This window comes from Pyrgilauda ruficollis, unplaced genomic scaffold (assembly GCF_017590135.1).
Source record: "Pyrgilauda ruficollis isolate IOZ18807 unplaced genomic scaffold, ASM1759013v1 scaffold70, whole genome shotgun sequence".
In the NCBI taxonomy this organism is placed as follows: Eukaryota; Metazoa; Chordata; class Aves; order Passeriformes; family Passeridae; genus Pyrgilauda; species Pyrgilauda ruficollis.
The window spans coordinates 2,782,870-2,795,739 of record NW_024528822.1 but is presented as its reverse complement, the minus strand read 5'-3'; the positions used below and the strand labels follow the sequence as shown (position 1 = coordinate 2,795,739).

The window sequence follows — 12,870 nt, the reverse complement described above, 5'->3', positions numbered from 1 at the left end:
CAAAAATCCTTCAAATTCAGATTTTGCTAAGCAGGTTCATTTCTATATGCTGTGAAACAAGTTCTCAACAGCTTTGCTATGTAAAGCATAATCATACAACAGCCTGTAAGCTGGGATACTGCACCACACTCAGAACGCAAAGTTCTAGCCTGCATTACAAGGAAGTTTGGGAGTTGCCCCAGCCTTGACTTTTGTCAGTGTCACAAAACCAGTATGTATTCAGCTTCATTAGCTCAATTAGAAAAAAAACTTCACCACTATGAAACATTATCAAAGATCTTCCATAAACACTCCACCAAGGCAAATACCTGCCTTTTAGAGATGCATATATTACAAAACAGATCAAGGGATCTTCCCAAGGCTATGCTACATTAAGAGCAGTTCCTCATGTTGATTATGGCTGGATTTAGTGCGCACCACTAAAATAGATAGGAGGCTAGGGTTTACTATCAGCTGTGCAGGACAGACCTCTGCAAAGGTTGTTTTATGGCTTGAGTTTAATTCAGGAGGCTATTTTGGAAAAGTCACTCTTGCTCTCCATTGCCTGCTTGAGCCAGAATCCAGGCAGGCTAGCTTACTAGTTTATTGTGTGCTTGCCACAGCAGAATGGCCCAACCTGATTCAGGGGTTCAGGAGAAGGGAGTGGGACTTTACAGCTCATGAGATTTGGTACCTTAGTAAGTTTTAAAGCACTATTTTCTTTATGGAATATTTCTACATGGATATCTGTCACTCAGCAGAAAAAAATTAGAACTTACACACATGAGAACAAAGTGCCACAAACCTATGAGTTATTTTAACTTTGCTGATCTGGTGTGTGCTTATGATTTTAACCTGTGAGGTAAATAAATACAATTAGCCCTCATTCATGAAGGGATAATCTTCTGGGAAATGTGAAATATTGGAGATGTTGCAAGGATCAGATATTCTGAGAATTATTGCTCAGAAATTTTGATTCATAATCTTTCCAGTTACTTCTGAAGATGCAGGTTTCAAAGTTAAAATGCGAAAGTCATTATTGAGATGTCTAAAATGTACTCAGGGGGCTTTGTTTACACAGTCAAGTTCTGAGTTTTCATAACAAAAACAAAACAGCTATTTCCTTTGTAATTTTTCAGCTCTGAGGTTTTAGTGTAGTTTAGAAACTTTCTTTTTAAAACAGAACTTTCTATTGTGCTTATAATTCTGCATATAGTATTAGAACTACATAGCATACTGGAAACTTTAACATACTGTTAGCTCTCTTACAACTAAATTTCAGTAAGAAACAAAAATTCTATAATTTGGGAACTAGATAAGTGAAAAGGAAATTTTCAGCTCTTCGTCAGCTACACCTCCATCACAAGTTTTGAAAATATACATTTAGTCATGCAGTGAAAAGAAGAACATGCTATTACAGTCAGGAGCCCAGCTGAGGGATGGAATTTTATTCTTATTAAGCTACATAATATTCATTTTTGGGGGCTGACACATCTTTATGATTATGCCACAATTATAGACTACTGAAAAATTAATGTACCAGCCAAAGTATATGGATTTCCCCAACGCAGAGCACTCAAAATCTCTTCTTCAAGTTAGTTAAATATTCAAAAGTTCAAAGATAAAGATTCCTGCCAAAGACTTATCTATTCCCAATGGAAAGTATTCCAGGAGATCTAGTCCTCCCCAAGTATATATTCCCTGGAAGGTAACACTGCATATTACATAGTAATGTCACATTAAACATAGTGCTGCTCCACTTCAAAACACAGCATTCTGCTGACTTGGCTGAAGCTTCACTATATTGTGGCCACAAATGAACTAAGAGCTGGCTTCTCTGAAAGCACTTAAAACAGATAAAGTTAAAAGACAGAGATACTCTAAGTGCCATGAAGAAGATGAAGAGGGTTTTCTGTAATATACAGAATACTAAGGAAATTTTGTCAACTCAGATTCTTACCTAAAGAACCATTCAGTACTTCCATTTAATCTTTTATCACTCTGCCATTCTCTGTTATCCGAAAGCTCAAAACCACTGCTTTTCCTGCCTTCCAACACTACCTTCCAAGTCAATCTGTATCTTGCTGCTCTTTCTACTCTCTATAACTAGATACTCTCCCCCACAAATACACATTTGTCTAGACTGACAAGTCACAGCTCTTTTTTCAGTCCTAGACCAATTGTTTCAGACCAAACTAAAATCGTGGTCTCAGCCAGCTTTTTACACCTCTTTTTAATCTGGATATTCAGACAGGTGTCATTTTTACCTGCATGATTTAAATACAGACAATAAAGTTTAGTTCTTTCTTTGGCAATCTCATTTAGCAATTGCAATGTTCTACTCATTAGTTCTAAGAAATGCTTTAACTCATGACTGAAAAGGGTTAATCATCTGGTCACTGAAGATTGATATTACATCACAATTTGAGCTTTCATGTTTAGCATCTGCTGGCACATATGGCTGTTAATCTCAGCTGTGTTCTGAGTCACTTGAAAGGTTTTAAAGTTTGCACGTAAAGTGTGGCATCAGAGAATTAAATACTTTTTAGTGGTTCTACTGGTTCTATACCAAATGTATTTCAGGACTGTAGAAAGCATTCAATGTTATAAAACAACCAGGAAATAACAACAATATACAGCTTTCAAAAGAGAGGAAGAAGCAGGGGAAAATGAGAAAAAGATGAGGCAAGAAACAGGGCCAAAAAATGCCTTAAAACAAGTAATGATAGTTAACTCTTTTAGTTATTATGAAAGTTGGATAGGTAGCAGGGAAAGATAAGGCAGGCAGAGCTCACTGAAATAGATACTTGAAGTTAATATTCAGGCAACCTTAGTTAGAACTGATGCTAAATTTGAGGCTTAAAACCAATTTGTCATTATTTAACCCCAAATCTGGCTATAACAAATAGGAAGTAGTAAACATAGATAAACATTTCATTTTGTGTTTTTAATTACCAAATCTTAAAGATCTGTCTTCAGCAACGTGGGTTATTTCCAGGCTTTGCAAAACCAAGTAAGTGAAAAACAGCAAAAAAAAAAAAAAAAAAAAAATTGTCACTGATGACAGCAGAAGTTTTCACTAGAACTTTAAATCTTGTTTTTCATTTGTGTTAAGAAATTTATATTGCGTGGTTAACAAGACCTAATGGGAGCACTATTTTCTAGAAGGGAAATATCTGTCTAAGGAAAGTGAAACTGAAGACCTCAACTGAAAAGGATAATATAACAATGGCAAGAAGAGTGAAATAGCAATTGTACTTTGGAAGAAAGTTATTATTTAGAACATGATATTGAGCAATGCTATATGAGACTGCAGTACTAGAGAGGCCCTAAATCACCAGCTGCAATCCAACTGTTCCAGTGTGAAAACTGTAAGCAGACAGATTTCTTTTCAGTGCTGTGCCTTCCAACAAAAGAAACCCTTAACACCATCTAAATCACTTAAATTAAGATCAAAGAGTGAAGTGTAACCACTAGATGCATCAGCACGTTTACCTTGGAGTTACTGTCATTTCCTTTGGACTAACTGAAATAGTTACGGGACTGGCCCAGTAGTACTGACATGGCCATCAAGTGTCTGAAAAACTTTCAGCTGTTTCTTTGCTTCCTGCACTTCCACGTACAGAGGAACAAATCAGCACAAGCACTTACATAAAATTTTCTGCTAATATTCTCATGGATTATTATGAAAAAAATATTTTTCATATTAAGATTTCATATATTTTTTAATTTATTATACTTCCACCTATAAGGGTGTGATTTGAGAACAGGCTACAGCAAGAGGTATAGCTTTTCAAAAAAGGCAAAAGCTTTTCAGTCCTGATTTCAACACTGGAACCATCCATGGCCTTGGGCAAGTAGTCAGATTAATGGTATCTGAAACCTTACCCCTGAAAAACAGGTTGATAACATTTATCTCACATGCTGTTATGAAGATTACTGTTTGTAATGCTCTCTGAAGACCAAAACCACTCCTATAAACACAGAACATTTTTAATTGTATCTCAGAGGAGATGTAGAAAAACTGTTCATAAAAAAACTGGAATTCCAGTTTAGAAACTGCACTTACTTCAAGTCTTTGAACAACTTCTCTGATGTCTTCAGCACAATTATCTACTGCAGACAGAAGAATACATTCTCCTCTTTCATAAAATATTTTGATGCTCATTAATCCAGATGTCCATCCAATAACATCTCTGCAGGAGCAGTTAAACACAACGTTTTTTGATTCTTTTTCAATCAACATGATAAACTCATTGGAGATTCCGAGAAGACATTCAATGTCAGCAGACTGGCCAAAATCTCGGGCAATCACATTCCACATAATCGCTCCAACACTGAATAGATGTGCATCTTTCCTTGGTTTCACTTTTTCCTTCTTTTTTGCCCCTAAAGTGATAAAGCTGAACTTGGCTGAAGTATCCACTGTAGCTGTGGTAACAAAGTTTTCGGCCAGATCTTTCAAGTATTCTTGACGTGTCCTTGTGGCCATGGCTCGAAATTTTTCCGACTTATGCGCTGCATTTTCAGCATTAATAACTTTGGCTAAAAGGAAGTCCCTAAAGACTGCAGACTTGGGGAAAGTTACTCCTTTGGGAATGGGTGGACCAAATGAGGGAACATCTTTTGATCGTGAAACACCAACACTGGAAATAGCAAAAAAAAAAAAAAAAAAAAAAAAAACCAACAAAATTATTAATTCCTTAAAAAAAAAAAATCAGATGATAAGCAGAACTGTGATCTCTGCAATCCATTTACACAATTAAGTACAGCTTTGACATGCCAATTTGCAGGCAATTTCAGACACATCAAAGAAAACTGATTGTCTGTTTTAGAATGGCTTTCTTCTTTTAAATATATAAAGCACATTATGAAGGTATCTTGCTAAAACAAAAAATATCGTAGATAACTTCTTAGAGTGTCAATGTCTCCTTTCCTGAATGTAATAAATATTAAAATGAATTGTGAGAAATAAATGAGAGAAGAATTTTTTAAAATTATTTTTATGTAAATCTATAATTTTCAGCTGTCACTCAGTTGCATCATCTTAAACTAAGAAATATAAAAACAGAAACAGAAATTAATTTTTATCCTCAAATTTTCTACTACAATGAAGTGTGAATTCAATGAAAAATATTGGTGCCAAATGTGACTATAATGGAGCATTCTCCACCTGTTTAATCTGCCTTCTCTATGCTCATAAAATTCGAAAACACAATTCTTGATCTAGACAGTTCACAGCCAAATGTAAGAAAAATAGGAATATTTCCTAATTGATACAATTATACCTCTAATTGATTGATACATATGTAATATATTTCAACTGAAAAATAATTTCAAACTACAGTACACAGTAGGTATAACTACTATTTATTTGGCTGAAATACAGTCAAATTTGGGATGACAGATAGAGTTTAATAGTAAGGAAAATATTACTTAGGAAATGTCATGTATTAATCAACACAAAACATTTACTGAAACAAAATCAAGTCCTAAAAGATAGTTTAAGTTCTAGTAGACTACTAAAAGACAATAATATGACCCAAAATAAGATGTATTTTAATTTCATTCTAAACAATGAATAAATGACATTTATAAATAAACCTCTGTAATTATGCTTCATGTCTTTATCACTATTTGTACAACTACCAAGCAATTCAAAAATGTGTTTCCACCTTTGTTACTCTGTTAAAATTCATGATGCAGTGACTTAAATCTGAGAGTTAAAATCCTCTGAAATGTATGATTTTTTTCCATTCTCCAAAAGTCTTTATTTATGTGTTTAAAGGCTATGACTCATCATATTGTCATATTCAGGGATTCATACAGATTAAAGGACCTTCCAAAATACTTTAAATCACTTTCTTTAAAAAAAGGAAACACACAATACAAATTCTAAATTAATTTCTATTGTTGTGTCTGCAAATCTTCACTACCTTGTTATATCCCTATTTTGTGGCCATAAATCAGCAACATGGAGTTCTGCACATACCCCTTTGAGTCTACAAACTGTGCTCCATAACTGTAGATGTGTGCAAGGAAGACACTGGGGTTTCAGACCAACAGGAAGTGCTGCAGAAATTTTAGAACTGAGCACATAATATCTATAAGAAATACAGAATATCTAGAAAACACAGTTGCATTACAGTCTTAGTAACAAACATATAATTATAAGGCTCTACTCACCTATAACACACATTTTCAGTGCATGGATTATGCACTTTGACAATGACAAATACATGTTGAAAGTGGGAACGAATATTTTTTGGAGTAAAAGGAAGTGCTCCTGGCTCTTGGAAGACAATGGTAACTATGTCATTTCCTATATGCCTTTTCCTTAGCAGCTAGACAAGAAACATGCATTGAAAAATTAGTTATTAAAAAGTCCATAAATAAAATCATAAATTAATCATCTTAGGAAAAAAACCCCAAACAAGCTGAACCAATACAAATAAAGTTATTTTTCAGAAATAACTTTTATTGCACCATGGAGAACAACATGTAAAGGACATCAGAACTGCAAAAATATAGGGGAAGGAAATTAGGCTAAGTTCACAAAAGTACTAGTGAATTTTCTCACATCTCCACACTAGTTCTCCATAGTTTCTGCTCATTTATATTTTAGCTTACAAGAAAAATGTATTTCTCTTATTCTTATTAGTGCATCACTTCAGTAATAAAAAAGTGTTGCATCACTTGACATTTCTCATTATCCAGAAAACTGTACATCCATTCCCTCTTTATAGTGTAATATTTGTCTCTACATTAAAAATATAATATTGCTTCTATGTCTCAGTAAAACTTCCTTTTCCATGTTGTAATTCTATTAAATATTGCCCTTAATATTATGATCTTAATTTAGAAAAAAATATCATGAACATCCATCACAAATATTAACAAGTGCATATTTGAGGAACAAAACCAAGACTCACAGAGAAACAACAGCTATTAGGAACTCTTAAATTCAAAATTTGTTCTTGTAATCGGTAGCTTTTATCATCAAAATATATTTAAGGATTAATTTAAAATACTAAATCATTGTTATAGGCTAAAATTTAGTAAAAATTAAAAAACATATCCAGCAATAAGGGACTACTACTCTTTCCCCCCAAAAAACCCAACAAAATAACACAGTAAAATGATGCTCACTTTCTTCAAGGAAGAATATTCTAACTTTCAAATTTTGTATATTAATGGACAAAAAAAGCAGTCTGCCAGGTGCTACATTCAAAATATTTACCGTAAGTCTGCCAAAGATCTTGCATTGTCAACTAATAGCATAAAGACACTTATTGCTGTACCTTAGCTCATATGTAACCAAAAAGGATTTAAGAATAAATTTACTTGGAAACTTAAGGACAGAGCAAGTAAAAACTTCTCTATGAAGGTGATTTCACAGAAAAGAATCTTTCTAACAAGAGTATTTTGTTGCATTTTTCCAGTTCTACTAAAAGTTAGTATTTCAGCTAGCAACAACAAAAAGGAAAACTGCACATGCTAAAACCTAGAACCGATGTCTGTTTCATTATAACCCAAAAAAATAACATAAAGGATGATATTCTGAAGGTAATCAGAGGGCAAAAGCCACAATTTTAAAGCACTAAGGACATCTATATTATTTTAAACATAATCAAAATCACAAACACAGATAAAGAAATAAGACTTCTTACGAAACTTGAAAACAGACATAAAGTATTTGGTAAATTGTGTGGCTCCGTCAAGTTCTCAGGTTTCTAAGACTACAATGAAAGCAACTGGTTATTTGAGCCATTTAAGATGCACACTGTTGCATACAGAAGTACACTTTGAGGAACTGATCACAGAACTAAGTGTGTCAGCTATACTTTAATTTGCTCATCTAGTGAGCCATACAATTAGATCATAGTAGGGCAGCACAAGTTCATGTTTAGAAGTTATTACTATCTCACAGGTTGGAATTTACAACTCAGTTACATTTGCAAGCAACCTTACAATTATGAGGTACAAGGTGATTAATTTCTGCCCGTGTTGTACCACTAAGTGCCCAATTACTTGTTCTTGCTACAGTGGCTCATGCCTATACATTTCCATAGAGTAAATTATAAAAATGAGAATACTATCCTCTTTAAAGGTATATTTATTTTTCAAGATAATAACTGCTTTCAAGAGTATTTTCTGCTTTTGTAGACCCCTTTAGGAGGCTCTGCCTGCCGTCATACATAGCATAAGCAAGAATAACATTCACTTAATTGAAGGTAAGTTATAGAAATGTTTAAAATTTTAATAGCTAAGAGTTTTTAAAAGTATGGCAGTTCCCATATCCTACCCCTAGGATATTTTTCAAGAGTGGAACCTCTACAAGGCATAACAAAGAAATAGAAAGACAGGTCATTATTTTTAAGAACCTTACCAAGACTGTAGAGATCATAGTGACTCCTTCAGTTTTCAGTTTAAAATAAAACCAGTGTTAACACTTATAAATAGTTATCATGCATAAGTGGTCAGTCAGCTCCAACACAATGCAAAAGGCAAAGCACCTTTGTGGCTGTGCACAGAGGATCATAATGCAAAGAACTTCTAAAAGGGGGAGAATGAAACTGGGGTGATCTGGAACATGGAAAGAAGTGCTCTGGATAGGATAAAGGAACAGGAAAAGAATAAAGTATTGAATGGAGAAGAAGGAGGGAACACATAGCTCTCTGGGAAATGGGAGATAAGGATAGCATACTGAAAATGAAAAAGGAATTGAAGGAAACCGGAACTCAGCAAAATAATCTACAGGAAACCCTTTTCTAGTTTCCATTCTATAGCCTAGATTTTTCTTCCAACTTTTACCTCCTAGTTTGTTTGGGTGTTCCTTTCAGGTTCTCAGTTTCCCCTTCCTCTCCCATTTTGAGGTCTGCTCAGGTCTGGGGGCTTTTGGATCTTGTAAAATTATATTTTTTTAATCTGCCTTTCTAACATACTCTAAAGAATCTCATGCCAGTGTTGAGCATTGATGTTGACAAGAACTCTCAACTGGGTGCAGAGATTACAGAGAATTACTTGCAGTAAGGAGGCATCATTGTCATGTTAGAATTTGAAAATAAACCTAATCAAGTATGATAGGCAGCCAAAAGGAAATCAGTGAAGTGTTATGTAAGACACACAAAGGAGAATCCAGTTAGGAAAATATGTTAGAAAAGCAGAATCCATTAGATTAAAATGATTTGCACTAAATGATAGCTATTATATTTATTCTCAGATTTTAGTGACTCAATTCTTAATTTTCAGATATGCATCTCTGAAAGAAAAAACTGTCTTAAAACTTAGCATATTAACAGCTTGTGCTCAGCCTTAAAAATCTACTCACTTCAGTAGGATTTATTGCTTTGTCAAACTGCAAAACAAGAAGGAATTCTTGTTGAAATAGCAGTGAAATATACTTTTCATCCAATTAAATTATGAAGTGTTAAGAGTCAAGTAAGAAAATCTCCAAACTTATTTTAGTACATTTCTAAAATAAGTGATTTCAAAAGTTTTATTTTCTTTTAATTTGGTTTCTTAGCCAGTACCAAAATCAGAAATGAATGGTAAAAGCTCTTTCAACAGCTCTGATCAACTGAGTTTGGTATAACCACAGGTCTTGTTACCCAGCTATTTTAACAGTAGGTAAATGCAAAAAGCTTATTTCATTATTGCATATCTGTTTCACTTTCAAGTTTTTATAAAACCAGGTGAAAACTGATTATTTGAACAGATTTGGATTAATTGGGTCTGATCATGTGAACACAAGCAGACTGCAAATGTGTGAGTGGGAAACTTGCAAGGGAATGATCTGGAAAGGGACATTGCAAAGGTAAAGTTTAAAGGGAAAAGCCTTGAACTGCTCTGAAGAAAAGGCCAGTAAAGGAAAAGGAACTGGCCATACCAGGGCTGGTTGTCTTCTCCATCCTAGGGAAGGAGCAGCTGACTTGAAAGTTCCCAGCCTATGTTGCAGCCAAAATAAAAATTACCTTGCTCTTTGGATCTCCTGCTGGTTCTAAAACTAGAGGGATGTCCTGATCAGGGACCAAGCAGGGCGTAGTTATATCCTGGAAGAAGCAACAAACAGTTCTGGTGCGGCCTATTTTTGGCTCACAGGTATTTGGAACACAAGCAATGCTCAGTGCTTGCTCACTGAAGGTCACCGTCGTGGATTAGGAGGGACTGAATACTTTGCCCAATCATTACCAAAGAAGGGACATGGGGAAAGGATGCAACAACCTCAGCCAGTACATACATAATATGCTAGTAGAAAATAACTATTGAATGGGGGGCTTCATTCCTAACATAACCTAACAGGAAATTTACCGTGGTCTCTAACTTCCCCTTAGTTGGGTATGCAGTGAGCCAAACCCTGAAGAGACTTCATTATGTATTTTGGAACTAAACATTAAGAGAAAAAAAATAAACAGTTATTATAAATCTGTTTTGCACATTAAGGCTGGCTAAATTCTAGTAATTTGAGTGCACTTGTCACATTTCATTAAGACAGTGTACATGCTGTGCAAACACTGATAGATCTCATCACCTGAAAAATAATGTGGTGGGTCTTCAGATAGGCATACTGCTTGAACTTGGAAAACTGCCACATTATTTTGATCCCAAGAAAACCATGAATAACAACACAGTGCTTCCGCTAAATATTGAACCTTTTAAAGGGACAATGATGAGAGCTTACTAAAACACTGTGGAAAGGGGAGCTTGTTGCTAGGAAGACCATGGAGTTAAAATTGAAAGATTTTTCTGTACACAAGAATCAGCACCTGACTATAAAGAAAGACACATAAGGAGATGATAAGAATGAAAGGAAGGCACAGGAAGAAGTGAAAGGACAGTAATAGGGTGTAGCTGAGCAACACAGCAGTGAAGCTGACAGACAAACAGCAAAAAACTATGAAAGTAAGTGAATCATGGCAAGAGGATATCCTGTTCTCACAAACAAGGAAAATTCACGAAAGACAACAAAAGTAAAAAACTCCAAGTAAGGCCATATTTACTGTCAGTGCCTGTGATTTGCTATGAAAATATTAATTTTATTCTTTTAAGGCAAGCTCATTCAGTGTACTATATCATCTTAATAGGGTACAGTTTTCCCTTTTTTACATACATTTCCAGTCAAAGATTGTTAGACTGAATACAGACAGAACAACTTCTAGTGCATTTACTAAATTAACCTGTTTTGTAATAAGATGCAACTGAAAGTTTAGAGAAACAGAACAATCTGAAATCAGTGATGAAGATCCAGTCCCTTGATTACTAGCTATGTCACAGTTGAGTGTCTGATGAACATTCTGTCTCCTGAAAGCCACACATTTTAGGAAGTGAGTCATCTAAACTTTGTGTTATTCGTATGGTGAAAAGTTTGTCTTTGGATTCCTAATTTAGTTTCTTTAAACTACATCTAAATACTAAGTGTAATGTCTTAACTGTTCACTTGAAACAGCTTCAACAACTTCAAACTGTTCAGAGCTCTATGCACTGATTATTTAAAACACATAACATGATATACTTTCTTGTTGTAACAGTAAAATATCGTTATTTTTATTTATCCCTTCTGAAGAATTTCAGTACTTTTATTTTATCTTTTTCTTGCTGCCTTGACACATCTCTTCCAGCTCACAAAAGACCTATTGGTAGGATAGACATGAAAGATACAACTCCCACATGGTTCAACAATCAAGCAGTAAGCATCTTTTGTGAGCTGGTCAAAACCAAAGTGAGATAGCATCCTTATTTCCTGACAACCTTCCACAATGGCTGAGATGACTGTAACTTGCATGGTAAGGCGAAAATATTCCAAAACTAACTACATAAATCAACACTTACTTCTGCATACCTAGAAGAACACAGAGTAGCAGCACAGAAAGTTACAAACTACCATCAGTCTGATCCATGAGCAATTCTAGCACTTTTCTTTTAAGCCTTAATACTGATATATTATACCAAATGTGCTTGTACGTTTAATTAAGTCACAAGAAATATCTTAGACAGGCAAGACAGAGTAACCTTACTGGTGCACCGCACACTTTGGATGCTGTGCTGGTTTTTAGCCATCCTTAATGCTTTGAAGACACTCTGAATTATTATATAAGCAAAGGGAATTCTCTAGAAATAAGAAAAATATACTGCAGTTTTCTGTTTTCACACATACCTTGAAGGATACAGTTAAAAACTATCACTAAGCTCACACATTAATAAACATTTCAAGATGTGTAATACAATGATTAAATGGAATAGTTTAAAATTTTTTTTTTCATGCATATTTCAACCATAAGACTATTTTCAAGATTCATTCCATACAATGTTTAAAACATACATAAGATGTAAATTCAGTCCAAACTGAAAATAACATATTCACCAGAGGCAATACTGCCTTTTAAAAATGTAATGAAATAGGGTACATAGGATAAGTTCCTGAATTATATACAATAAAAATCTTACAAGATTTCTAACTTCTTACAATATTTCAAGAAAATAAATATAATTGAGTCATACTTCTTTTAAAACAATTCCGTTTTCAATCAATACTGTTAAAAACCCCCAACACTCAATGTCAGACATTTATAATGTAAAATTACAATGAAAAGCTAAAAAGACATACCTGTTGCCTGTTACTGGGCATGTATGGAAGCATTGTTGATACATGAAACATTAATTCATAATCTTTATAGGTAGTATAGAGGGAATGAGTTCCTGTTGAATCAGCTGAAAATTAATTTAATCGCAAGAAGGTCAGTAAATTAGAACATTCATACTACTTTTCAGGACACTGTTCTGCATGCTGTGATTTAAATAGATTTAAACAACGTATATATTTTTTACAATTGAACAAAACCAGTTTCCATCAGCTAAAAACCTAGTCTTTATTTTTGTATTATGACATAGAGG

At 34.3% G+C, this 12,870-nt stretch overlaps 1 protein-coding gene across 3 annotated transcripts in view; it reads right to left on the bottom strand.

Annotated features, from left to right (window-relative positions):
• Positions 1-12,870, bottom strand: part of SIPA1L2 (signal induced proliferation associated 1 like 2) — a 126,495-nt gene that overhangs the window by 42,841 nt on the left and 70,784 nt on the right. For all 3 annotated transcript variants that reach the window (XM_041485498.1, XM_041485499.1, XM_041485500.1), the window contains exons 7-9: positions 12,584-12,687; positions 6,166-6,323; positions 4,049-4,625 (exon numbers count right to left, since the gene is read on the bottom strand). In XM_041485498.1, coding sequence (XP_041341432.1) covers positions 4,049-4,625; positions 6,166-6,323; positions 12,584-12,687 — 839 coding nt within the window. The remainder of the gene's footprint in view (positions 1-4,048; positions 4,626-6,165; positions 6,324-12,583; positions 12,688-12,870) is intronic.